The following is a 24,961-nucleotide window of genomic DNA, read 5'->3' as shown; positions in this document are numbered from 1 at the left end:
CAGTAACTAAGTAATTAACACAGCAAAAGGCAAGAGGTTAAACTGGGGGCTAAACACAGCAGGTGACAGGAGATAAACTGCTGAGGAACTGTAGAGCAATAAAAGAACAGTCATCAGGTGATGGATCAGCACATCTGTTATTTATTGTAAACAAGTAATAAACATTAAAGACGATCTCTCTGAATAGATGTGTTCCTTCTGATCTCTGTAAGTTCATTCCTTTTGACCCCTCCAATCTGAATAAGTTTGTCCTTTGATGTTTGTGTATATATGTAGAAGCAGAGACAGTTGTTTCTCTGAGCAACACAGCAGATCTTACAAACCTGTATGTGTGTGAGTTTGATCATCTTTGTATGTATAAGCTCACTCCTTCTTGCAAGAATATTGGTTAAACCTTTTATTTGATTTGGATCCTGACTTCGTGGTGTTATTAGGAATATTTTTCTAACAGGTGTTGACCAATGAAAAGATCCCTACCATCCTTTTCCAAAAGTCATTAAAAGAGCCAGGGAACTACAAATAATAACGCCTTGGAGGGGGAAGAGAATGAATGAACCTGGTTGAAGAGTAACAGGTGTAAAAGTAAAGCAAACACACCCACAACAAGCCAGGATTCAACCCCACACCTGGCATTCTATTGGTTGGGGAATGTTGACAGGGTTATTGCACAAAAACACGAAAGTAAGCAAAGACAAGCTACAACTATATCAGGCAGAAGTTGAATATCTAGGAAGAAAATTATGTGGTGACAAGAGATAACCGTAACCAGGGCTTCCAAACCACAAACAGTGGGACAAATGCTCTTTTCTCGGGATGGCAGAATACAGTAGGCCATAGATTTGTGATTATGCTGTCAACAGCACTGTTGTTAAACCTCATCAGGATAAACAAACAACTCAGCCCAGTTACAATGGGCTGAAGAGGCGTTCCAGGAATTAAAGGGTGACTTGCAGTCTTGCTCCAGATCTCGGAAACCATGATTACACCAAACCGTTCCATTTGTATGTTGCTGAAAGATCAAGATTTGCGTGTGCAGTATTGATGCAGGAAACTCCGACATGTAAACAACTACTCGCTTATTACAGCACTAGATTAGATAATATTGAAGCAGGCTTGCCACCGTGTTATCAAGGTTTGGCTGCAGCAGTTTTTGCTTTTCAAAAGGCTTCCTCATTAACAATGGGGCACTCTGTGATTCTGTATACATCCCACCAATTGCATGCCTTACTTACGAGACCACGATTTGTTTTGACCTAACACTGACTTTTTGGGACAACGGTGTCAACTTTGAAAGATAAGGAAAATGTATAAACTAAGAGGTGTGAGATTTGTAATTCAGTCATCCATGGACCGAGTCATGTTTGCTTTACTGTTTTGATTCTTTAGTAAACTCTTGTTCTATTGAAACTCCTTTGACTCTGTTGAACTTTGGAAAGCAATCCAGAAGTGTTGTTATAGTGTGGTGAAGATCCTGAGGACATCCGGCCCAAGATTCAGGGATTTTCTCCCACTGAAAAACAGGATACGAAGTAAGTCTGTCAGCTCCCGAACTTATCATCCAACGTGTAGCACAGTAAATCCAGCCACTAGAATGATGTTGCCAGTAGATTGTACACCACATGATTGTGTCGAAACAACAACAAACTTCATGCGTGCGCGAGAGGACCTATTTGCTCAACCCATTACAGCAGATCTTACGCTGTTTGTAGATGGTTCATGTTTTAGATATGCTACAGGAACTCACGCAGGATATGCCGTAGTACAATAAATAAGGATAACACCTTCACAAATGTTCAAGCTACAAAGGTAGCTCAACCATGCTCTGCTCAGTTAGCTGAAATTAAGGCGTTAACAGCAGCATGTCAATTAGCTCAAGATAAAAGCAACAATAAAGTGCCCTGTGCACCAAAAAACAGATTCATTAATTGCAACAAGCAACAATTAGCTGATGAAGCAACTAAACGAGTGGTAATATGCACAAAAATAGCGCCATTACTATTTGCGGCTGACTGAACCTTTCACGACTCTCCTTATAATTGCTCAGCACAGGGCTGGCATTCATGAAAAAGTAAAACGTTGTGAGTAAAAAGGGGGGCAGTCAAAGTGACACAAAGTGGTCCCCAGGACGGACTATGGAGAAGTCCACATGGTCACTTTGTAGTACCTGTATCATTGTTGAGGTTTGCTATTAGAAATGCACATGGTCAGGACCATTGTGCAACGGGTAATATGAGGTCTCAGCCTGTTCGTTAGATGTTTTGTGTGATTTTTGTACTTGTATTTGTATTTTGTTAATTACCTGTTCTCTGTTGTTTCTACTTCCTGCCCCCAGGTGTTCCCAATCTGTTTGTTAGTGTCTTTACCTGTGTCTCGTTGTTCCCTCTCACTTCCTGGTGTATATAGTCTGTGTTTTGTTTGTCTCTCGTTGCCAGTTTGTCTTTGTATGTTTTGTTAACGACGTTCTCCGTGACATGCTTAACCGATTTGTGTTTGTGTATCTGGATGACATCCTCATTTCTTTTACCCACGTACAGCACGTCAGTCAGGTGTTACAACGCCTTCTCTATAACCTGCTGTTTGTCAAAGCAGAGAAATGTGAGTTCCATGTCTTTTCTGCAATTCATCATTGCTGAGGATAGTATTCAAATGGATGAGGCGAAGGTCAGTGCGGTCACTGAGTGCAGTCACTCAGTGGCCTACCCCACCAGTCGGAAGCTGATACAAAGATACAAAGACTTTTACCGAAGATTTATTAGGAATTAATGTAGCCACGCCCCTACATGCCTTAACCTTCCGTCAAGTTCTCTTGTAATTCCAACGACTCAAGACAAGTTTCGCTTCCGCTTCCGCTCCCATCTTGATCTTGGCAGTCACCAAGAGACAATTTGTGGTGGAGGTGGATACTTCAGATGTGGGATTGGGAGCAGTTCTGTCCCAACGATCTGGTTCGGACAATAAATTATGTCTTATTATGCATTTTTATCCAAGAAGCTGTCACCGGCAGAAAGAAATTAGGATTTCGGCAACAGGGAGTTACTTGCCATTTAGGTGGCGCTCGAGGAGTGGCGACACTGGCTGGAAGCAGTGGAACAGCCATTCCTGGTTCTTACGGACCATAAGAACTTACAGTACATTCAGTCGGCGAAGAGACTGAATTCTTGGCAATCCCGATGGGCTTTGTTTGTTTAGCGCCTTGAGATCGCACTATCCCGCCTTATTAACCCCGACCCAACCCCCAGACTCCCTTCTTTGGTGTTGCCGCCTTCTCGTGTAGTAGGAGCGGTAACCTGGGGAATCGAGGAGGAGGTAAGAAGGGTAAATATGAACATTAAGATTCCTAAGGGGGTCCCGATAATCGTCTGTTTGTGCCAGAGCAGTTGTGTCCACAGGTGATTCATTGGGCCCACACATCCCTCGTTTCTTGTCATGTTCAGAGGACCCTGTTCGTCATCCAGCAGCGTTTCTAGTGGCCATCCATGGAGAAGGTGGTCAGGGAGTACGTGGTGGCCCGTCCAGTATGTGCACGCAACAAGTCCTCACGTCAGCCGCCATCGGGTCTTCTACGGCCCCTTCAAGTACCACATCGTCCATGGGCAGAGATTTCTATGGATTTTGTTACTGGAATACCCATTTTGGGGGAGCCTATCCACTATCCTGACCATGGTCGACATGGTTCAGTAATATGGCACATTCCATTGCATTGCTCAAACTTCCATTGCCGATAGAGACGGCGGAGGTACTTCTTTCTCAGGTGTTCCGGATCCATGGTTTCCCCAAGGATGTGGTGTCAAGGTCCTTAATTTGTTTCTCATTTTTGGAAGGATTTTTGGGAGCTTTTGGGATACCATCCGCAATCCATTTGCAATCTAATGGACAGTCTGAGAGGATGAACCAGGAGTTAGAGACTTGTTTAAGGTGTCTCATCTCCCAGAACCCCACAACCTGGAGCAAGCACTTAATCTGGGTTGAGTATGCCCATAATACTTTACCTGTCTCTTCTTCTGGTTTGTCCCCTTTCCAGTGTGCATATGAGTATCAGCCACCTCTGTTTCCGGACCAGGAGTTGGAGGGCAGTGTCCCCTCAGCCCAAGCCATGGTTCATCATTGTCGACGGATGTGGAGACAAGCTCTCCTCCGCAGCTCAGCCACCTACAAAAGGGCGACTGATAAGAGGAGAACCCTGCGCCCAGATATGCTCCGGGACAGAGGGTGTGGTTGTCCTCCTTCCGCTACGGGTGGAATCACGTGAATTGGCTCCACGGTTTGTGGGTCCGTTCCCTATCTCCAGGGTCATCAACCCAGTAGCAGTGAGGTTGCAATTACCACGGTCCATGCGAGTAGATCCCACCTTTCACGTGTCTCGAGTGAAACCTGTGAGGGAGAGCCATTTGGTTCCCACAACCAAGCCCCCACCTCCCCCCCGGTTCTTCGAGGGCGGGCACGTCTACACGGTCAAGCGTCTCTTGGCGGTGAGAAAGAGAGGCAGGGGTTGTCAATACCTGGTGGATTGGGAGGGGTATGGTCCTAGGAAGAGACAGGGGGGTACTATTAGGTCTTGGCCTGTTCGTTAGATGTGTAGAAGCCGTTTTGCGTTATTGTTGGCATTTATTATTATTTGGTTTAAGCCCTGCAACATTATTTTGGACACTTGGTTGCGATTATTAAATGAACTAGGCACTATAGTCTGTGTTTTGTTTGTCTCTTGTTGCCAGTTCGTCTTTGTACATTTATGTCGAGAGTTTCAGCGTTATTCTCGTCTTCCTGTTTCCTGTCTCCCCTGTGTTTGATTCCCTGGCTTCCTCAATCCTGTTTCTGTGACCTGATTCTGTCTCAGCCTGATCCTTGTCTGCTTTGCTGCTATGCTGAGTACCTGCCTGTGTATTGAACCTGTTTCTGTAACTCGACTCTGCCCCTGGATTCTCCCTGCATGTTTTGTATGTTTGACTGCATGCAAAGTTTCATTAAAGACTGTTTTCATTCTATATTGTTCTGCCTCTGAGTCGTGCTATTGAGTCCCACCCTCCTTGTGTCTTGATCGTACCATTACAGGGAAGTGCTTGGAAGCTTCTCTAAGCAGTCTGGTGGACGCCTCGAGACCCCAGTCCCTGCATTCTCCTGGTTCCTCGAGACCCCAGCCCCTGTGCTCCCTCCGTTCCTCGAGACCTCAGCCCCTGTGCTCCCTCCGTTCCTCGAGACTCAAGCCCCTGTGCTCCCTCCCTTCCTCGGGACCCCAGCCCCTGTGCTCCCTCCGTTCCTCGAGACCCCAGCCCCTGTGCTCCTGTTGTCTCACGAGACCCCAGCCCCTGTGCTCCTGTTGTCTCACGAGACACCAGCCCCTGTGCTCCCTCCCTTCCTCGGGACCCCAGCCCCTGTGTTCCCTCTGTCCCTCGAGACCCCAGCCCCTGTGCTCCTGTTGTCCCCGAGACTCCAGCCCCTGTGTTCCCTCTGTCCTTCGAGACCCCAGCCCCTGTGCTCCGTGTAATCCCTTCGCCTCCCCAGACCTCGGAGGTCCCTTCGCTCCCCTCTCTTCTTGAGGCCCGGCCTCCTGAGCAGCTCCGTCCGCCTCCAGCCCAGCCTCTCCACCGGCCTCCAGCCTCAGAGACTCAAATCCGTCCCTTGAGGGGGGGGGGGGTTATATTATGATCTTGGTTTCTGTTTCCTTTTTTATTTTGAAATGTTCCCTTCCCCTTGTGTCATGTCTGGTATTACTTCCTGCCCTTGTGTTTTCTGCCTTTCTCCCCAGGTGTGTCTCGTTCCCTTCATTAGTTTCCTCCTGTGTATTTGCCTTTCTCTCCCAGCTGTGTCTCGTTCCCTCGTTTAGTGTCTGTGTGTATATATCCCTATCTGTCCCAGTGTTCCTTGTGAGTTCTTCATCTAAGTGTCACCCCTGTTGTTGGTGTCCCCTCGTGCTCCTCGTGTCTTCCTGGTTTGTGTTTTCAGTTTTATTTGTTACTTTGTATTTTTACTAGCTTTTTATAAAATAAAGCTCTCTTTTTGTTAGAACTTTGTCCAGTGTACTGCATTTGGGTCTTCACCGTGACAAACTATATTCTGAGGTTTTGGTGATTTCTGGCAAACCTGTCAACAAATAAGTCAAGATTCAAAGCCTTTGCCCTCTTAGACTCAATACTTAGTACAGCCAGATTGCTTAATCTTTCGTCAGTCATGGTAAACCTGAGGTAGGTTTTCACCAGCTTTAATGTAGAAAAACTCCGCTCACAGGAAGCAGTAGTCACTGAGATCGCAACTGCTATTTTGAAGAGTCTGTAGAGCTCGAAAAACACTTCTTTATATGGCTCAATGAACTGTACAAGCTCTACTGTACTATAGGGTCTTTGCATCCCAGCCTGTATTTTCCTGTCTAAAATCTGGCTGAATTGATGTAGTTCAGGCCCCAAGTCATCAATATTTGAATCGTACAATCGAGCAAATGAAAACCGAGCCGTCTCTTTCAGAAATGCATCATTTTTTAAGTTTAAAGCCTGGATGCTATTCATTATATCACAGTTTGTCTTTGAAAACCGTCTGTTAAGCTCAATAAGCATCAGATCAATGACAGGGTGGAAAAAGGTTGTACGAAACCCATTTTTATCTCGTTCTGATTCTCACTGACCAACAGTAGTCAGGACATAGTGTTCACTGAGTGTAGAGCTTAGCCTTTTTTGTTGTTTTGCAGCTGACAGTATTGCATCACATTGGTCAGAAATGTTTAACTCTTCAACCCACAAGTTATCCTGCCTGAAGTCATTCAATGTTTGAACTAAAGCATCAATTAAATCAACAGCTTTTGAAATGTCAAGTGATGAAGACTGTAGCATATCGGAGAGAAGTTTTGTTTCGCCAAACACTTTATGGAATGTAACAACATGCACAATGAATTCAAGATCTATCTGTGCTAGCAGACCTCGAGCCTCAACAGAACTTTCACCCTTACGTTCTTGGGCTATCTCTTGTAGTACTCGCTTAAGGGCAGGCAATCTATCCATAATGTTTCGTAGAGCTATAAATCGACATGCCCAACGAGTGTCACTTAATCGCTGGAGTTCTATTGGTGCACCTTCAAACATCTCTTTGTATAGTTAGCCATTTAGGATGGACATATGACCCAGATGTGAACACGTATAGTTTTTTTAGTAAGGAGAAGAACTCCCTTGCCTCCGGGACAGCTTTGATTTAAAGTTTAATACATTTAGACAGTGAGCATTGCAATGCTGTCCTTTTTTCTCTTCATGTTGAACTATGGACAACAAAATAATGGAGAGGAACACATAACACTTAAGGAACCCAAAATATAAATAACGTTATAGCGATTTGTATTGGTGTAGGCTTTGCGCTTATTTAAAAACTAAAACGTTACAACTACATCTAGCAAAACCGATGGAAACTAGTTATTAGGGATGGACACAAATAGTTAATTCCAAGGTCGAGGGTTCGCATTAATTCCTTCTAAATCTATTTTTAGAACGCAACAAATCTGTCTGCAGGAATAAGGATCCACAGCAATATTGCCTACCAAACGCTTAATGCATATTCTCAATCAAAACAGTCACAGTTACCATATGAAATTAACAATTTATTTTTCACTACTTCAAAACACTTTTTCACCAAAAAAGTAAGGCGGGTCACAATTTACTTGGCATGTAGCCTAGCGGTAATGGTAAAAAAATTAAAATAAAAACGTAGCCTACATCAAAAAAACTAAAACCTGAGTACCCTTGTTCACTAATGGAGTTCATTTGAAACGAGTACTACTCAAGGAATAAATTACTAACACTCATCCTTACTAATAATATATAGCTAACTAGCAAGCCATCAACTCAGGCTAACGTTAACGTCTGGCTGGCTGCTATTAAGTGAACTAACAGTCAACAACAACATTTCTTGAACTGAAGTCTTACCTTGTATCAATCACACAAATAAAATAGTTTTGCTCACCTTCAATTCTTCGTGGTTCTTGTTTCTTCCTAGACTAGAATGTTGGGGCACATTTGTTCCGCCTTTCGCGTCAGCGCCATATCGTCACAAAAAGAAAATCAGTAGCCTACTTTTTATTATTGTACAATCTTCGTTCGTAGGGGGTGCCACAGGTGGGTCCAGGCTCTGTGTTAGGGGGGCACTGGCCCCTCTTGCCCACCCCCCCCCCCAGAACTGCCACTGCTTGGGTGAAAAGAAAGAAAGGAGATTTGAGTTGGTTAGTAAATTAGCTCAGGATAATCATATTTTCTGTCTACACCTATTAATGTTAGACTAATGCCAGATTTGCTAGCTTGATGCTTCATGCATTTACCGGCAGTTACTCACCGTGTTGCTGAAGTGCCTGCTAATAATTCTCGTCAGCAATGTATGACAAGCAGACTCTCTGGCTGCTAGTTTAATGTTTGACTCACACATCAATGGCTCAATATGATCATAACGCAATTGCTTTCATATCAGACATCAGTTGATGAGGTGGAGCTGCCTCAAGACATAGAAGGTGAGGCAGAGAGAGCAGCAGCAGGTATGTTATGTGCTGTAGTTAGGTGATTTTGGTTTGTTGACAATGAGAGGAAGAAGTGTACATGATAAGAAGTGAACAGTTTGAATTAAAAATAAAAGTAGGCTACACTAATAATGATACAACCAAAGTGATTTTAGCACTTATATGGCTTCTTATGGTTGTTCCTGCAGCCTCTGCTAAAGCAGAGAGGAGCTTCAGTGCTCTGAGGAGGTTGAAGATCTGGCTGAGAAGCACAATGTTGCAACTTCGCATGAACGTAGCAATCTGTCACATTCACAAAGAAATGCTTGCGAATGAGTGCCTGTGTCATATCTTAGAGGTCCATGTGAAGGGCCTCCATTCGAACAATTGGAAAAATAATTGTTAAGTTATGTACAGCATTTAACTCAAATCCATAAAGTATTATTTCAACAGGTAAAAGCAGCCACGAAGAACAGAGAGGCCACCACCCCAGAGTCATTACAAAGAATACGGCCGGGAGAACGTGTGTACGTCAAGGGGTTAAAAGTTTAGTAAAAAAGGTCTATGGGGACTAGGGATCATAGTAATGATTTTACTAACCTATGAGACCGCAATTGAAGATAACATAATAGCAAGAATAGTGACAAAACAGGAACAGCTGGAGAATTGTGCTTTAAAGGACGGAGACAAGGCAGTAGAACAGGGCAAGATACCCCTAAAAAAGTCCAGTGGAACTCATCTGTGTTAACATTGAAGAAGAATTAATTTATGCTATACTAATTACACATGATCAGGAAGTAGTAACAATCCAAGACATTATCAAGTTAGACAACCTCCCAGCACCATGTGATGCATTAGCAAAGATAATGCTTTTACAGTGCAGTAGTATAATGCTTAATACCTTTACTAATGCATATACCTTTCACATAGTAAAAGACGAAAAAGGATATAGCATGCCACTGCTCACAAAAGCTAAAGTAGAAGTAGAAAAAAAAAAGTAAACTGTGTGACTATCATATATACTGTTATTATGTAAGCATAGAATACAGCCCAGCACACAATTCAACTCCACCCCCAGACATGGATGAAGTTGAAATTCTGTGGAGTAGCATTGAGACATACCAATCTTGCACTGTATGTTTCTAGTTGAGACCAGTAACAACATTACTGGTGTGGCAGCACTGACTGAGATGTGTACTCCAAACTATAAATACTATAAGGCAGTCAGGCAAAATAAGAAAGGTGGAGGGATTGCCGCTATCTTATCAGCGTCGCTTGCATGTAATGACATTGACCTGGGTGAATTTACATCATTTGAATATCTTGCTATTGAGCTCAAAGCAGAATTATCTTTGCTCATCATCACATTGTACAGGCCACCAAAATATTCAGCACTATTTCTACAGGAATTCTCAGAGCTGATTTCACTCAGCATCACTAGATGGGAAAGAATAATCCTGCATGGAGAAATATTCATGTTCTCTCCTGTCTCCAACTCCCAAGGTCCGTGGCTAAAAGAGTCCCCGTGGAAACAACACATTTTTATTTTTCCGGGAGGGTTCCACAGCGCCGGATGAAGTGGGGGGTGGTAAATGTGTGCGTAGTAAATTTTGTAGCCACATTAGTTTTTTTTAAATAATAATTATCGTTTATATTAGTGAATTTATGTTGAATATTTAGAGTTCATGTTTATTATTTCTTGATTTGCCTCTAACTGTTATGTGGGAAACACAGAACAGTTAACACCCCTGGGTTTGGTACAGCCTAATAGTTAAGGCTATATAAGGCTGCTCTTTGGGAAATTGAGAGAATCGATTTTAAGCTTCTGCTGTTTGTGTATAATGGCGTAAATGGTCAGGGCCATTTTTCTCATAATGGGACCATCATTGACTTTAAACTAGTGAATGACACAGTAAACTCACGTTTACAATGTTTAATGAGATAATAAATCAAGTGGGAAGTCAGGTCATTTTCTCATAGACTTGTAACCAACCGGACTTCTTTTTACAAACAGGGGAGTCGCCCCCTGCTGGATATTAGAGAGAATGCAAGTTTAAGGCACTTCTGCATTGGCTTCACTTTTTAGACGCAGATGATTGTTGCCTGTGCATGCACAAAGACTGAACTGCAGGCAGGATATTGTGTATGAAATTATTCATGTACTACTCAGACTACATTGTAGTGGATTAGAAATGCCCTTTCTTTGGATTTCTGCTCATGTAGCCTCTGTGTGGAAGGAAATGAGAAGGTAGACATATGGGCTAAACAATCCTTAAAAAAACAGGTAATTGACATGAAAAAAAGGCTACCATTAAGTAAAGCAGAGGTTTAAACTGTAATAAAAGACTATACATGCCAAACCTGGCAAGACTTCAGTGACACAGAAGACTTCTTTAAAGTAACCAAAAACATGTAGGCGCGGGTGGAAAACGAAGCAGGAGCCCAAGGGAAGAGATGCTCATTACAAGTCTGAGAATAGGACATAAAGTATTAAACCAAACACTCCACACAATAGGTAAGCACCCGACTGGACTATGCACATACTGTAATAAACCGGAAACTGTCAAACATGTACTGGCAGATTGCAACAGATATAACCAAGAAAAAAGGGAAATAATATCAAGATGAATTGAGGAAAATCCAAATATTACATTGGGGAATCTTCCAGGAAAGACATTGTGAAAAGTTTGCACATTTCTAATTAATGACTTAACACCAGCAGGAATAATAGACGGGATTTAGTTTTATGTATATATCTTTTACCTGCCACTCTACTGCTACACACTCCAATCCTGGAGGTGGCGGTATTACACTTTTAATACATCCAATAATAACAAAGCCAATACATCTTTAAGACAGAGGGAAATAACTGAGTCTTAATAATGTATTGGATATTGGGTTAGGGAGACTAGTCCAATATTTGAAACAAACTGAGCTGATCGATAGAATTTATTTTACAGTGAAGTGTATTCTTCTTCATTTTCCTAAAGGGATAGATTATTCTAGTCCTTCCTCCAACACAGTAGGTGGCCGTAATTAATCTTAACGCTGGTTGCCACCTGCCGTAAAACCGAAGAAGAAGAAGAATCCATGCAGCGGAAGTAAACAGTACAGGCACTACAGTTCAGGCATTATTAGCGTTAGCTCAGCTCTCTGGATGTATGAAACTAGCTGGGAGACGATGTTGTAGTCGTTGCGTGGATGAATATTTGACTTATAGTTAAGCAACAATGTCTTCAGTTGAGTGTTTGAGAGAGTTTGTCAACGAGCGACTAAATGCTGCTGCTGAAGAAATATTCGGAGTTTTTCAGAAAGCTGTCGTCGAGTACGAGGCAGAGATCGACCGTCAGCGCAGACTGCTGGATGTCGTTTGGAAACCCCAAATAAAGTTACACAGGATAGGTGCGTAAAACGTTATAACACAAAACAGAGGAATTTGATTTATATTTAGCGTCATGTGTTTTAATATATCACGTTACTGGTACTAATTTGCTCGCATGTCTGCAGTATTATCCTATTCCTTTGTTCTCTGTCCCTCCAGAGCTCCCACAGCAACATGTCTGTAAGGAGGAGGAGGTTCTCTCTGACCAGCAGCTCTGTGTTCAGGAGAGGAACTCCAGTCTGGGCCAAGAGGACCCAGAGCCTCCACAGATTAAAGAGGAGCAGGAGGAACTCTGCACCAGTCAGGAGGGAGAGCAGCTTGTACTGAAGCAGGAGACTGATACCTTTACGTTGACTCCTACTGATGAGGAAAGTGACCACCAGCTCCTCTCTCACAACTCTCATGTAGCTGAGAGCCAAGATCAGAAAGAAGACAAGCTTGGAGACTCAGGCTCAACTAATGCAGAGCTAAATCTACAGAATCTACATCACGAAAGCACAAGTCACACTAACAATGTAGACAACCCTAACCTGTCAGAGATGCACTGTGATACTCACACAGGTAAACTGCCTTTAAAATGTGACACATGTGGAAAAGACTTTCAGAATAATTCATCACTGAAGAGACATCTGAGAACCCACACAGGTGAGAATCCATATTCTTGCAAAACATGTGGGAAAAGATTTGGTCGAACATCAGAATTGAAAACTCACAGTAGTGTCCACACAGATGAGAAGTCATACTCTTGTAAAACATGTGGAAAATATTTCCGATATAATGGTGACTTGAAAGACCACATGAGAATCCACACAGGTGAGAAGCCGTTTGCATGCCAAACATGTGGGAAAGTTTTCAGAATTCGTAGTATCTTGAAAGGCCACATGAGAATTCACACAGGAGAGAAGCCATATTCTTGTAAAACATGTGGAAAATATTTCCGCTATCTTAGTCACTTGACACGCCATATAAGAATCCACACAGGAGAGAAGCCATATTTTTGCAAAATGTGCGGAAAACAATTCCACCGTAATAGTTACTTGAAAAGCCACATGAGAACACATGCAGGGGGAGAAGCTGCATCACTGCAGCACTGAGGTTCCAGGGATTAAAGAGGAACAGGAGGAACTAAAAGGAGTGTGACACTCCTGACTTCAGGGTTACACTTTTTAATAAGTGTTGTATCATGCACTGTTTCTACAAACTACCTCAGCAATGAGGTCACTAAGGTTATTTTTTCGTTAGAGGAAGATTGTGTGTCTGATTTGGGTTATTTGATTGCAATGGGATAGTGCTTGATCACCTGAACGTACAGGTAGAAATGCAGCCATGATGGCTCCACGAGCAGGAGAACTCAGCTTTAGGATTCAGGGGGATCTATTGGCAGAAATGGAATATAGTATTCATAACTTTGTATTCTTTCGTCTATAATCACCCGAAACTAAGAATTGTTGTGTTTTCATTAGATTAATATGAGCCCTTCGTATCTACATGAGGAGCGTGTCCTCTTCCACTGAGACGGCCATGTTGCCTCTTCAGTATCACAGAACAGACGAACCAAACTCTAGAAAGGGTTGTCCGTGTTTTTACGTTACCGGAAGTCACTGTAGCTTCTCTCAACGCTTGGAAAAGGATGTGAGCGGAGGAGTATTCAGTTAGTTGCACCTGCAACCTCACCGCTAGATTCCACTAAATCCTACACACTGGACCTTTAAGGGGAACGTTAATGTTGTAACTGACAATGATGAACAAACTGTTAACCAAGATGAATGTTACTGCATTGCATGGAACTTTTTAATTGAACAATGATGACACTGAGCATGGATGATTGTAGCAACACTGTTTATTTAATTTGTTATACTGCTGCACATTGTTTGAAGACTGACTGTGACAGAACATATTGCTGGAATGGCCAGAAAATATAGAGGCTTAAAGAGAACGTATTCATATCACACATGTTTGTTACCAAGGTAGAAAGGTGCATCACATTTTACGGTTTGTAAATAATGAACGGGAGTATACATTGTCTTGAAGAGATGCTATCAAGTCATTTCTTTCGAAATGCTACAAACATTGTGATAGAAAAACAAAATGTAAACCAGGATGTTACTGTTCATTTTTTTTGTAAATGCATTTGTATGAACATGGAGATAATGGTATGTGTTGTATTTCATGACAAGTAATTACAAAAAAATAATTTACTTCCCTTAAAGATCTCCTTTATATCTCTCGCCTAATTTATATTTCAGTTATCTTGTATTTCAGTTATTTCATACATAGAAATACACAATCAAACAAGTTACAACTACATGGGCCATCTAAGTACTGGCTGCATATTTATGTACAGAGAAATTAGCTAAAATGGTCATTTAGCTTCACCAGCAACGGCATGCTGGTGAACCAGCATCATTAATGGGAACTAGCTGGTAGACTAGCACCGCTGGTAAAAAGAGGCTTTCTATCCCTCTGAGAGCGTAGATTGAATTAATACTTTTTATTAGAGAATGGGACGAGGGTTTGGGATGAACTTAAAAAAATGTCTTTAATTACATTGGAGAATTTAATTTTCAATCCAGTATAAGGCTTTTATGCAACATTTTGGATGCAAACTGTCTTTTAAAAACCAACAAAGAAGAAGACATCCAATTATATCTGATGTAGAAAAGAAATAGAAGAATGGGAATTCAAACCATCAATTGAAAAATCACACATTATATGCTCTGCTAAACACGATAAATCAGTACCAAGAAGAACAATTTACTGGGATGTCCGTCGTGCGAGATTAGGGAGCAAGCAAGACATCTTTATCAAATATCTACTGGGCTCTGATGAGAGCCGTCCTATATTAAAGCTGGGGAACAATAGTCTGTTTGGGGGGAGAAGAAAAGAGATAAAGAGAAGAAAACACAATTCTGTTGCGCCCATTTTCACTCCTGTGGCATTTAAAAGTCTTTCTATACCCTAGTTTTTAAAAAAGACGAAGAAAGTTGTTTATGTATTTCTGGAGGAGAAAAACCTGTCCACAAGATTGCAGGATCAAATCCTGACTCCGACAGGATTAAGGATTATAATGTGCACAATAAAAGTGCTTGTGTTGCCCGTTAAAACTTGGATTTATTCAAGATATTGATTTGTAAGACTTGTGCAATGCAGTTAAGTGTCAATACATTAGTGTGAAATACAACTTTGCTAGTCAATATTATATACTTCCTTATCCATATGTAGATTCCATGTATTTTACAAGTTCATTGATTAAATATTTTGATCAGGGATAGTTTGTGCTGTGTTCCCTTGAATAATAATTGTCTTGGTTTCATCAGGGTGGTGTCTGAGGCTGTTTCAACTTTCGTTATACAGTCCATTCCAGTCATGTGACTGGTAGATCACCATAGATACCACATATCCAGGAGGATGATGTTATTTTGCATACTTACTCGTCCTCATGCCTGATTTATGGACTGTATATAAGGAAACCAGAAGTTGCCTCAGACACCAACCTGAAAAAGAAAAGCATATATTTGTTGAATAAAACATTATGTAATGGAAAATATTTGTGCAATTTGTCTTATGGATTTGTATTGAAGCTCGGGGTCCGGAGAATGGGAGCAGCGGGGGGCGGTATTGCATTCGCTTTACCACATCGTTGTGACGAAATGAGAGCTGAGCCAGAAGGCAAAGCTCTCGATCTACTGGGCGATCTTCGTTAATACCCTCACCTATGGTCATGAAGGCTGGGTCATGACCGTAAGAACGAGATAGCGGGTACAAGCAGCCAAAATGGGTTTTCTCAGACGGGTGGCTGGCGCCTCCCTTAGAGATAGGGTGATAAACTCAGCCATCCGTGAGAGACTCGGAGTAGAGCCGCTGCTCCTTTGCGTTGAAAGGAGCCAGTTGAGGTGGTTCGGGCATCTAATAAGGGAGGTGTTCCTGGCACGTCCAGCTGGGAGGAGACCCCGGGGAAGACCCAAGACTCGGTTTATATACAGGACTGTCTCAGAAAATTAGAATATTGTGATAAAGTTCTTTATTTTCTGTAATGCAATTAAAAAAACAAAAATGTCATGCATTCTGGATTCATTACAAATCAACTGAAATATTGCAAGCCTTTTATTATTTTAATATTGCTGATTATGGCTTACAGCTTAAGAAAACTCAAAAATCCTATCTCAAAAAATTAGAATAGTTCCTCAGACCAAGTAAAAAAAAAGATTTATAACAGCAAAACAAAATCAAACATTTGAAAATGTCCATTAATGCACTCAGTACTTGGTTGGGAATCCTTTTGCACGGATTACTGCATCAATGTGGCGTGGCATGGAGGCAATCAGCCTGTGGCATTGCTGAGGTGTTATGGATGCCCAGGATGCTTCAATAGCGGCCTTTAGCTCATTAGCATTGTTGGGTCTGGTGTCTTTCAGCTTCTTCTTCACAATACCCCACATATTCTCTATGGGGTTCAGGTCAGGGGAATTGGCAGGCCAATCGAGGACAGTAATGCCATGGTCAGTACACCAGTTACTGGTGGTTTTGGCACTGTGGGCAAGTGCCAGATCATGCTGGAAAATGAATTCCTCATCTCCATAGAGCTTTTCAGCAGACGGAAGCATGTAGTGCTCTAAAATCTCTTGGTACACAGCTGCATTTACTCTGGGCTTGATGAAACACAGTGGACCAACACCAGCAGCTGACATGGCTCCCCAAACCATCGCTGATTGTGGGAACTTCACACTGGATTTCAAGCAACTTGGATTTTGCTCCTCTCCAGCCTTTCTCCAGACTCTGGCGCCTTGACTTCCAAATGAAATACAAAACTTGCTTTCGTCTGAAAAGAGGACTTTGGACCACTCTGCAACTGTCCAGTGCTTCTTTTCCATAGCCCAAGTCAGACGCTTCTTCCGTTGTCTTGAGTTCAGAAGTGGCTTGACCATGGGAATACGGCTATTGTAGCCCATTTCCCGGACACGTCTGTGAACAGTGGCTTTTGATACCTGGACTCCAGCTTCAGTCCACTGTCTTTGAAGCTCCCCCAAATTCTGGAAGCGACTCTTCTTCACAATGCTGTTAAGGCTGCGGTCATCTCTCTTGGTTGTGCAGCGTTTCCTGCCACATTTCCCCCTTCCAACAGACGTTTTGTGGATGTGCTTTGAAACTGCACTCTGTGAACAGCTTGCTCTTTGAGAAATTCCTTTTTGTGTCTTACCCTCCTGATGGAGGGTGTCAATGATGGTCCTCTGGACAGCAGTCAGATCAGCAGTCTTCCCCATACTTGTGATTTAGTTTACTGAACCAAGCTGAGTGTTTTTCAAGGCTCAGAAAACCCTTGCAGGTGTTTCGAGTTAATTAGACGATTCAAGTGATTCGTTGAACACCCTACTAGTATACTTTTTCATGATATTCTAATATTTAGAGATAGGATATTTGAGTTTTCTTAAGCTGTATGCCATAATCAGCAATATTAAAATAATAAAAGGCTTGCAATATTTCAGTTGATTTGTAATGAATCCAGAATGTATGACATTTTTGTTTTTTTAATTGCATTACAGAAAATAAAGAACTTTATCACAATATTCAAATTTTCTGAGACAGTCCTGTATATATATATATATATATATATATATATATATATACACTTATATATTTATATCATATATAAATATGATATATATGGAAGCCTATTTCCACCAGTAAAAAAAAGAATCTCAATGGAAAGTCATAATTATGAGATAGTCATAAGTCACTTTCTTCAGAGGTCCCTTCATCACCTCGCTGCCCCCACCATGCAAACAACATGCAGTCTTAAATAATGTAAATATTACAGGTGACTTTTGTAAACGTTAGATAGTACATATAGCCTAATTGTAACGTTAATCAGCACTCTTTGCAGCTAAACTACAGTTTGTACAACAATGCAGCTCATGTAGTTATAAACTATAATATGCCTCTAGTGTTGTGGCTCACATCACTAATGAAAACAGTGTAAGCAGGCCGACTGCTGCGGTGAGTTGCTTCATGTTACTCAGAGGCCGCTGTATCAGCATAGCTCCTAAATTAAAAGTCGGCAAGTGTTATCTCAGCTACAATACACCTCTAATTATTGTAGTCTACGTGTAAGGTAGTGGTTAAAGGTCATGCGGATATTGTACATGAGCACTGTCGTCCTTTGTCGCTTTTCAGTTTGCTATTCTATTGAAAGTGCTAATATCAGCGATTATTCTCAATGACATCACCGCGTAAACCTTGAGGTGGTACAGTTAGCATGGATATCATTCATTGTGCATGGATATCATTCATTGTGCATGGATATCTCGGCAACCGTGCAAATCTAGAATTTAGTGAGGCTGTTTATAATGCAGGCAGGAGTGTGCAATGTGTCATGATTGATTTCTATATCCTGTTTTATTTTGAAGTGTTCACTCCCCCTTATGTCATGTCTAGCTGTACTTCCTGTCTGTGTTTTGCCTGCGATTGTTGATTTGTTCCTCCTGTGTCCATTTACTCTGCCCTTGTGTTTCTGCCTTTCTCCCCAGCTATGTTCCCTCGTTTGGTGTCTGTGTATTTAGACCTGTCTGTCCCAATGTGTTTTGTGGGATTGTCATTGATGTTCTGCTCGTGTTCTGCTCGTGTTCTTTGTTACTTTGTACTTTAGATTCGGCTTTGTTTTAATAAAGCTCGCTTTTTGTTATAATCCTTGTCTCCTGCATTCTGCTTTTGGGTCCTCACCTTTTTCACTGCGTGACAGTACAATCCCACCAAAGATGGACCCAGCAGTGCTTGACGACGAGGATTATCTAAATCTTTATGTCGATCTAACACTTATTTTGCGGGAATGGAAAGAGGCCGCATGTAGAAGGGACAAGCAGGCCCTTCTTCAAGAGGCCCGCAGCGAGGTAGCTAAGCCTCCTCTGCAGACCCCGGCCGTCTACTTGCCTCCTCTGCAGACCCCGGCCGTCTACTTGCCTCCTCTGCAGACCCCTGCTGTCCCCCTGCCGCCTCTGCAGACCCCGGCCGTCTCCCTGCTGCCTCTGCAGACCCCGGACGTCTCCCTGCCGCCTCTGCAGACCCCGGCCGTCTCCCTGCCGCCTCTGCAGACCCCGGCCTTCTCCCTGCCGCCTCTGCAGACCCCGGCCGTCTACTTGTCTCCTTTGCAGACCCCGGCCGTCTCCCTGCCGCTTCTGCAGACCCCGGCCGTCTACTTGTCTCCTTTGCAGACCCCGGCCGTCTACTTGTCTCCTTTGCAGACCCCGGCCGTCTCCCTGCCGCCTCTGCAGACCCCGGCCGTCTACCTGCCCCCTCTGCAGACCCCGGCCGTCTCTCTGCCACCTCTGCAGACTTCAGTTCCCGCTGCCAGACCTCCGCAGACCCCCGTCTCCGCTGCCGGATCTCTGCAGACATCCGCTCCAGTTGATGCCGGACTGCTGCAGACCCCAGCTGTTCTCCAGCTGCCCCTCGAGACCCCAGCTGTTCCCCAGCTATCCCTCGAGACCCCAGCTGTTCCCCAGCTGCCCCTCGAGACCCCAGCTGTTCCCCAGCTGCCCCTCGAGACTCCAGCTGTTCCCCAGCGGCCCTTCGATACCCCAGCCCTTGTGCTCCCTCCGTACCTCGAGACCCCAGCCCCTGTGCTCCCTCTTGAGCGACTACTCCGTCGGACTCCAGCCTGGCCTCCCGAGCGGCTTCGCCTGCATCCTGCCCGGCCTCCCGAGCGGCTTCGCTCGCATCCTGCCCGGCCTCCTGAGCGGCCTCCTGAGTGGCTTCACTCGCATCCTGCCCGGCCTCCTGAGCGGCTCCGCCCGCATCCTGCCCGGCCTCCCGAGTGGCTTTGCCCGAATCCTGCCCGGCCTCCTGAGCGGCTCCGTCCGTATCCTGCCCGGCCTCCCCTCCGTCCTCCTGAGCGGCTCCGCCCGCATCCTGCCCGGCCTCCGCGCCGGCCTCCCGAGTGGCTTCGCCCGCATCCTGCCTGGCTTCCTGAGCGGCTCCGCCTGCATCCTGCCCGGCCTCCCCTCCGGCCTCCTGAGCGGCTCCGCCTGCATCCTGCCCGGCCTCCGCGCCGTCCTCCGCGCCGGCCTCCTGAACGGCTCTGCCCGCATCCTGCCCGGCCTCCTGAACGGCTCCGCCCGCATCCTGCCCGGCCTCCGCTCCGGCCTCCTGAGTGGCTCCAGCCGCATCCAGCCCAGGCTCGCCGTCCTCCAGAGCGGTCTCCTGCCCCGCTTCCGGCGCCCCTCCACCCACCCTGTTGGATTTTTGGGACGTCTGGGATTCTATATCCTGTTTTATTTTTAAGTGTTCACTCCCCCTTATGTCATGTCTAGCTGTACTTCCTGTCTGTGAGTCAGAATGTGTTAAATATTGAGCATTGGTGATTACTGCCTTAGTCAAGTCGTTTGTTATATTTGAGAGTTTTCTTTTTTAGTTGTAAGAAGTATTTATCTCCACATGGTCTGTTGCAGATGTGTCTGCAGAAGTGATACATGTCTGGTCCGTCATGTGTCTTTTCACCTTCTTGAGCAGTTGCATCACTATTGTCTTCCACCAGATTGATGTCACAGGCAATGTCTCTCTTCTTGGTTGTTAAATAGAAACGTAAGAGAGGTAATTTTATCTTTCCATAAAGTTCCCTGACTGATATTATCCTCTAATGAATGCTGCTGAAAGTCAGTGAAATCAATGTCAAAATCAGTAAGGTTCCCCTGGAAAAAACAACTGCACACCCTTTATCAATTAGGTTCTGTTTTTTACTGTCCTTCATTACACTCTCTTTTCTGGTTCCCCCACCCTTTTTGGTGCGTACCTGGACAAATTCCCCTTCTCTGAAATGCATCCATCCAAGTTCAAATTTTCTTTGAATCTTCTGAGCATTCTTTGGAGGAGTTTGAGGCTCTCTTTCAGACACATGATCATGTTTGTTTCTTGAGAGCCTTCCTCTAAGTCGCTCAAAAAACTTTGTCTTGCAACTGCTGGGTTCTCTTTCCTTCCGTCTGCAGTATCCAAAAACAGCCGATCACCATAGGATGGCAGATACTCTCTCAGCTGGTCATCTGTCATGAGATGTATGACACTGGAATCAATCTAAAATTAAGAAATATTTCAAGAATTTTTAGGTCAAGTGAAAAAATTATAATAATAATATTAATAATGTCTTCCTCAGGCACATGTCGTGACCTTAAATAGTCACATAGCTCATCCATCTTGTGATGGTTCAAACATCCTCTGTACCTCTGTTGAACAAAATGAAAGCTTAAATATGAACTTAAATAATTATAATCTAAACTGTTGAATTTTAGAAAATCGTTTATTTATTTGTTTTTATTATATTTATTCAGCATGTATATTATTGATCTTCTGATCTATAGCCCTCTGATATGACAAATCCAATGCTTTAAAGTGGTTAAGGAGAAACGTTCACTTCTTTTGATTTTAGTGTGACACGGTTTATGAGATCACTGAATGAAAAAACACCTGCAGTGACTGTAGTTTATTATTCCATGTTTACCTTTATGTTTATATATAGCCTTATACAGTGGTTCCCAAACCTTTTCAGCTGGGCCCCCCTTTTGTAAATAAGAATATTTTCGAGCCCCCCCCTGTGAGCCCTGTCACAAACGTGTCCATGTTATGCTAGCAAAGCGGCCCCCACTTTGGGAACCACTGGGTTAATATAACTCGTACATTGCACACTCCTGCCCGCATTATAAACAGCCTCACTAAGTTCTAGATTCGCACGGTTGCCGAGGTATCCATGCACAATGAATGATATCCATGCACAATGAATGATATCCATGCTAACTGTACCACCTCAAGGTTTACGAGGTGATGTCATTGAGAATAATCGCTGATATTAGCACTTTCAATAGAATAACAAACTGAAAAGCGACAAAGGACGACAGTGCTCATGTACAATATCCGCATGACCTTTAACCACTACCTTACACGTAGACTACAATAATTAGAGGTGTATTGTAGCTGAGATAACACTTGCCGACTTTTAATTTAGGAGCTATGCTGATACAGCGGCCTCTGAGTAACATGAAGCAACTCACCGCAGCAGTCGGCCTGCTTACACTGTTTTCATTAGTGATGTGAGCCACAACACTAGAGGCATATTATAGTTTATAACAGGTATTTTCGGAGCTTCATGAGCTGCATTGTTGTACAAACTGTAGTTTATCTGCAAAGAGTGCTGATTAACGTTACAATTAGGCTATATGTACTCTCTAACGTTTACAAAAGTCACCTGTAATAGTTACCTTATTTAGGACTGCATGTCGTTTGCATGGTGGGGGCAGCGAGGTGATGAAGGGACCTCTGAAGAAAGTGACTTATGACTTAGTATCTCATAATTTCGACTTTATTATCTCATAATTATGACTTTCCATTGAGATTTTCTTTTTTTTACTGGCGGAAATTGGCTTTCATAGGATATAAAATATAAGAAGAAGAAGAAGAAGAAGAAGATTTTTTTTGGATAGATTATTCTAGTCCTTCCTCCAACACACTAGGTGGCGGTAATTCAATTTAACGCCTTTTGCCACCCAATATAAAACCAAAGAAGAAGAAGAAGAAGAAGAAGTAAACAGTCCAGGCATTATTAGCGTTAGCTCATCTCTCTGGCTGTATTAAACTAGCTGGGAGACGATGTTGTAGTCGTTGCGTGGATGAATATTTGACTTATAGTTAAGCAACAATGTCTTCAGTTGAGTGTTTGAGAGAGTTTGTCAACGAGCGACTAAATGCTGCTGCTGAAGAAATATTCGGAGTTTTTCAGAAAGCTGTCGTCGAGTACGAGGCAGAGATCTACCGTCAGCGCAGACTGCTGGATGTCGTTTGGAAACCCCAAATAAAGTTACACACGATAGGTGCGTAAAACGTAATGACACAAATCAGAGGAATTGTATACATACAATTCCTCTGATGTTACCAGTAACGTGATATATTAATATATCACTGGTACTAATTTGTTCGCATGTCTGCAGTATTATCCTATTCCTTTTGTTCTCTGTCCCTCCAGAGCTCCCACAGCAACATGTCTGTAAGGAGGAGGAGGTTCTCTTTGACCAGCAGCTCTGTGTTCAGGAGAGGAACTCCAGTCTGGACCAAGAGGACCCAGAGCCTCCACAGATTAAAGAGGAGCAGGAGGAACTCTGCACCAGTCAGGAGGGAGAGCAGCTTGTACTGAAGCAGGAGACTGATCCCTTTATGTTGACTCCTACTGATGAGGAAAGTGACCACCAGCTCCTCTCTCACAACTCTCATGTAGCTGAGAGCCAAGATCAGAAAGAAGACCAGCATGGAGACTCAGGCTCAACTAATGCAGAGCTAAATCTACAGAATCTACATCACGAAAGCATAAATCACAGAAACAATGTAGACAACCCTAACCTGTCAGAGATGCACTGTGATACTCACACAGGTAAACGGCCTTTAAAATGTGACACATGTGGAAAAGACTTTAAGTATAAATCATCACTAGAGAGACATCTGAGAATCCACACAGGTGAGAAGCCGTTTGCATGCAATGCGTGTGGGAAAGCTTTCAGAAATAATAGTCACCTGATAAGCCACATGAGAATCCACACAGGGGAGAAGCCATATTCTTGTAAAGCATGTTGGAAAAGTTTCTGTCGAACATCAGAATTGAAAAATCATATTAGAGTTCACACAGGTGAGAAAAAGCCGTATTCCTGCAAGACATGTGGGAAAAGATTCTCTCAAAAATCAGTTTTGAACACGCACATGAGAATCCACACAGGTGAAATGCCATATTCTTGTAAAACATGTGGAAAATATTTCCGATATGACAGTCACTTGACAGTCCACATGAGAACCCACACAGGTGAGAAGCCGTTTACCTGCAAAACATGTGGGAGAGCTTTCAGACTTAGTGGTAACTTGAAAGACCACATGAGAACTCACACAGGTGAGAAGCCATTTTCTTGCAACACCTGTGGTAAAGATTTCAGATCTAGTAGTAACTTGATAAGCCACATGAGAACGCACACAGGGGGAAAGCTGCAGCACTGCAGCACAGAGGTTCCAGAGATTAAAGAGAAACAGGAGGAACGCTGCACAAGTCGGGAACATTTGTAAATGGATTGTTCATTAATTGTGAATGTTTTCAAAATGCACTTGTAATTCTTTACACTAAAAGAAAGGGAAACATTTGGAGGTGTTGTTATTTGCCAGTCCGGCCCATCTAAAATCAAATTAGGCTGAATGTGGCCCATGAACTAAAATTAGTTTGACATCTAATTCAAAGGTTGATGGCTAAAATTTGCCAGCATTTAAACTTAAAACAATAAATAACATCAACAGAATATGAAGAGGTAACAGTGTTGACGTTATGTCAAAGACATTGATATATTGTGTAGCAGAGATATCTACTTAAATTAGCATGCTAACTGACTAGTGCTGGACCGTCCAGTCTAGAGGTGATAGTGAGTGACTGTAGCTCCAGTCCTGCCCTCAGACCAGAGGGAGAAGATGTACAGCTGCTTGACTCGGGCAGACTCAGGGCTTGTCAATACTACATCCATGATCCCTGCATGTTTTGATAGTTTGTTTTGATTAAATCGAAAGTGGCAGAAATGAGAAAACGACTCGCACCTCCGCCTTGTCCTCAATGGACATTGGAGTGATCATTTAACCTTTACAACTTGCATTAAAATGTATGTTAGGTGATTAAATTGCGATGGGATAGTGCTTATTTACATGAAAGTACAGGTGTAAATGCACCAAAGTCCAGTGATGGTCTAATTGGTGGAATGAATTTCTGATGTGGTTGTAAGAAGGGTTCAATGGAAAATTTGCCACCTTTTTTTTTTGTGGATATCCAATCAGTGTTGATGGGAAATGTAGTTGTTTGATGGAATAATTTCAGCAGTCGTGCTATATTGAGTTCTGCTGCAAAATCTGTTCTTCCTGCATCGGCGCCGTCATTTAACGTAACAGTGACGTATTAGATTCAATGAAGAACTACAGGATTATTCAGATGGATTTCTAGGCTCTGGTAGAATTGTATTTTTGCTCAGGAAGGTTCCTAACGGAGTGAAATGACCCGGAAGTATGAAGTGGCAGCCACGAAGAGAGTTGTTCAAATTCTCTAAATGCTAAGGGAAGGTGCTTCAATGCTT

The 24,961-nt window shown here is 43.1% G+C and overlaps 2 protein-coding genes across 2 annotated transcripts; both read left to right on the top strand.

The window, feature by feature from the left end:
* Positions 1–12,173: 12,173 nt before the first annotated feature.
* On the top strand, positions 12,174–15,379 carry LOC115013939 (gastrula zinc finger protein XlCGF67.1-like). The gene has a single exon (XM_029440513.1). It carries the CDS (start codon positions 12,380–12,382, stop codon positions 12,932–12,934), a length of 555 nt encoding a protein of 184 aa, XP_029296373.1. The 5' UTR covers positions 12,174–12,379; the 3' UTR covers positions 12,935–15,379.
* A 6,981-nt stretch (positions 15,380–22,360) lies between these two features.
* LOC115013822 (zinc finger protein OZF-like) lies at positions 22,361–24,501 on the top strand. Its single transcript, XM_029440349.1, has 2 exons — positions 22,361–22,687; positions 22,840–24,501. Exons 1-2 carry the CDS (start codon positions 22,516–22,518, stop codon positions 23,916–23,918), a joined length of 1,251 nt encoding a protein of 416 aa, XP_029296209.1. The 5' UTR covers positions 22,361–22,515; the 3' UTR covers positions 23,919–24,501.
* The last annotated feature ends 460 nt before the right edge of the window (positions 24,502–24,961 follow it).

This window comes from Cottoperca gobio, chromosome 1 (assembly GCF_900634415.1).
Source record: "Cottoperca gobio chromosome 1, fCotGob3.1, whole genome shotgun sequence".
Lineage (NCBI taxonomy): Eukaryota > Metazoa > Chordata > Actinopteri > Perciformes > Bovichtidae > Cottoperca > Cottoperca gobio.
The sequence above is the reverse complement of the archived record's forward strand: the minus strand, read 5'-3'. Positions and strand labels throughout refer to the sequence as shown.

What these genes read in the sequence shown, in the direction of transcription:
- LOC115013939 (XM_029440513.1), top strand. Translation starts at nt 12,380, where the DNA reads ATGCACTGTGATACTCACACAGGTAAACTGCCTTTAAAATGTGACACA.
- LOC115013822 (XM_029440349.1), top strand. Translation starts at nt 22,516, where the DNA reads ATGTCTTCAGTTGAGTGTTTGAGAGAGTTTGTCAACGAGCGACTAAAT. An exon ending in AATAAAGTTACACACGATAG is followed by an intron (nt 22,688 to 22,839) that starts GTGCGTAAAACG and finishes CTGTCCCTCCAG; the next exon opens with AGCTCCCACAGCAACATGTC.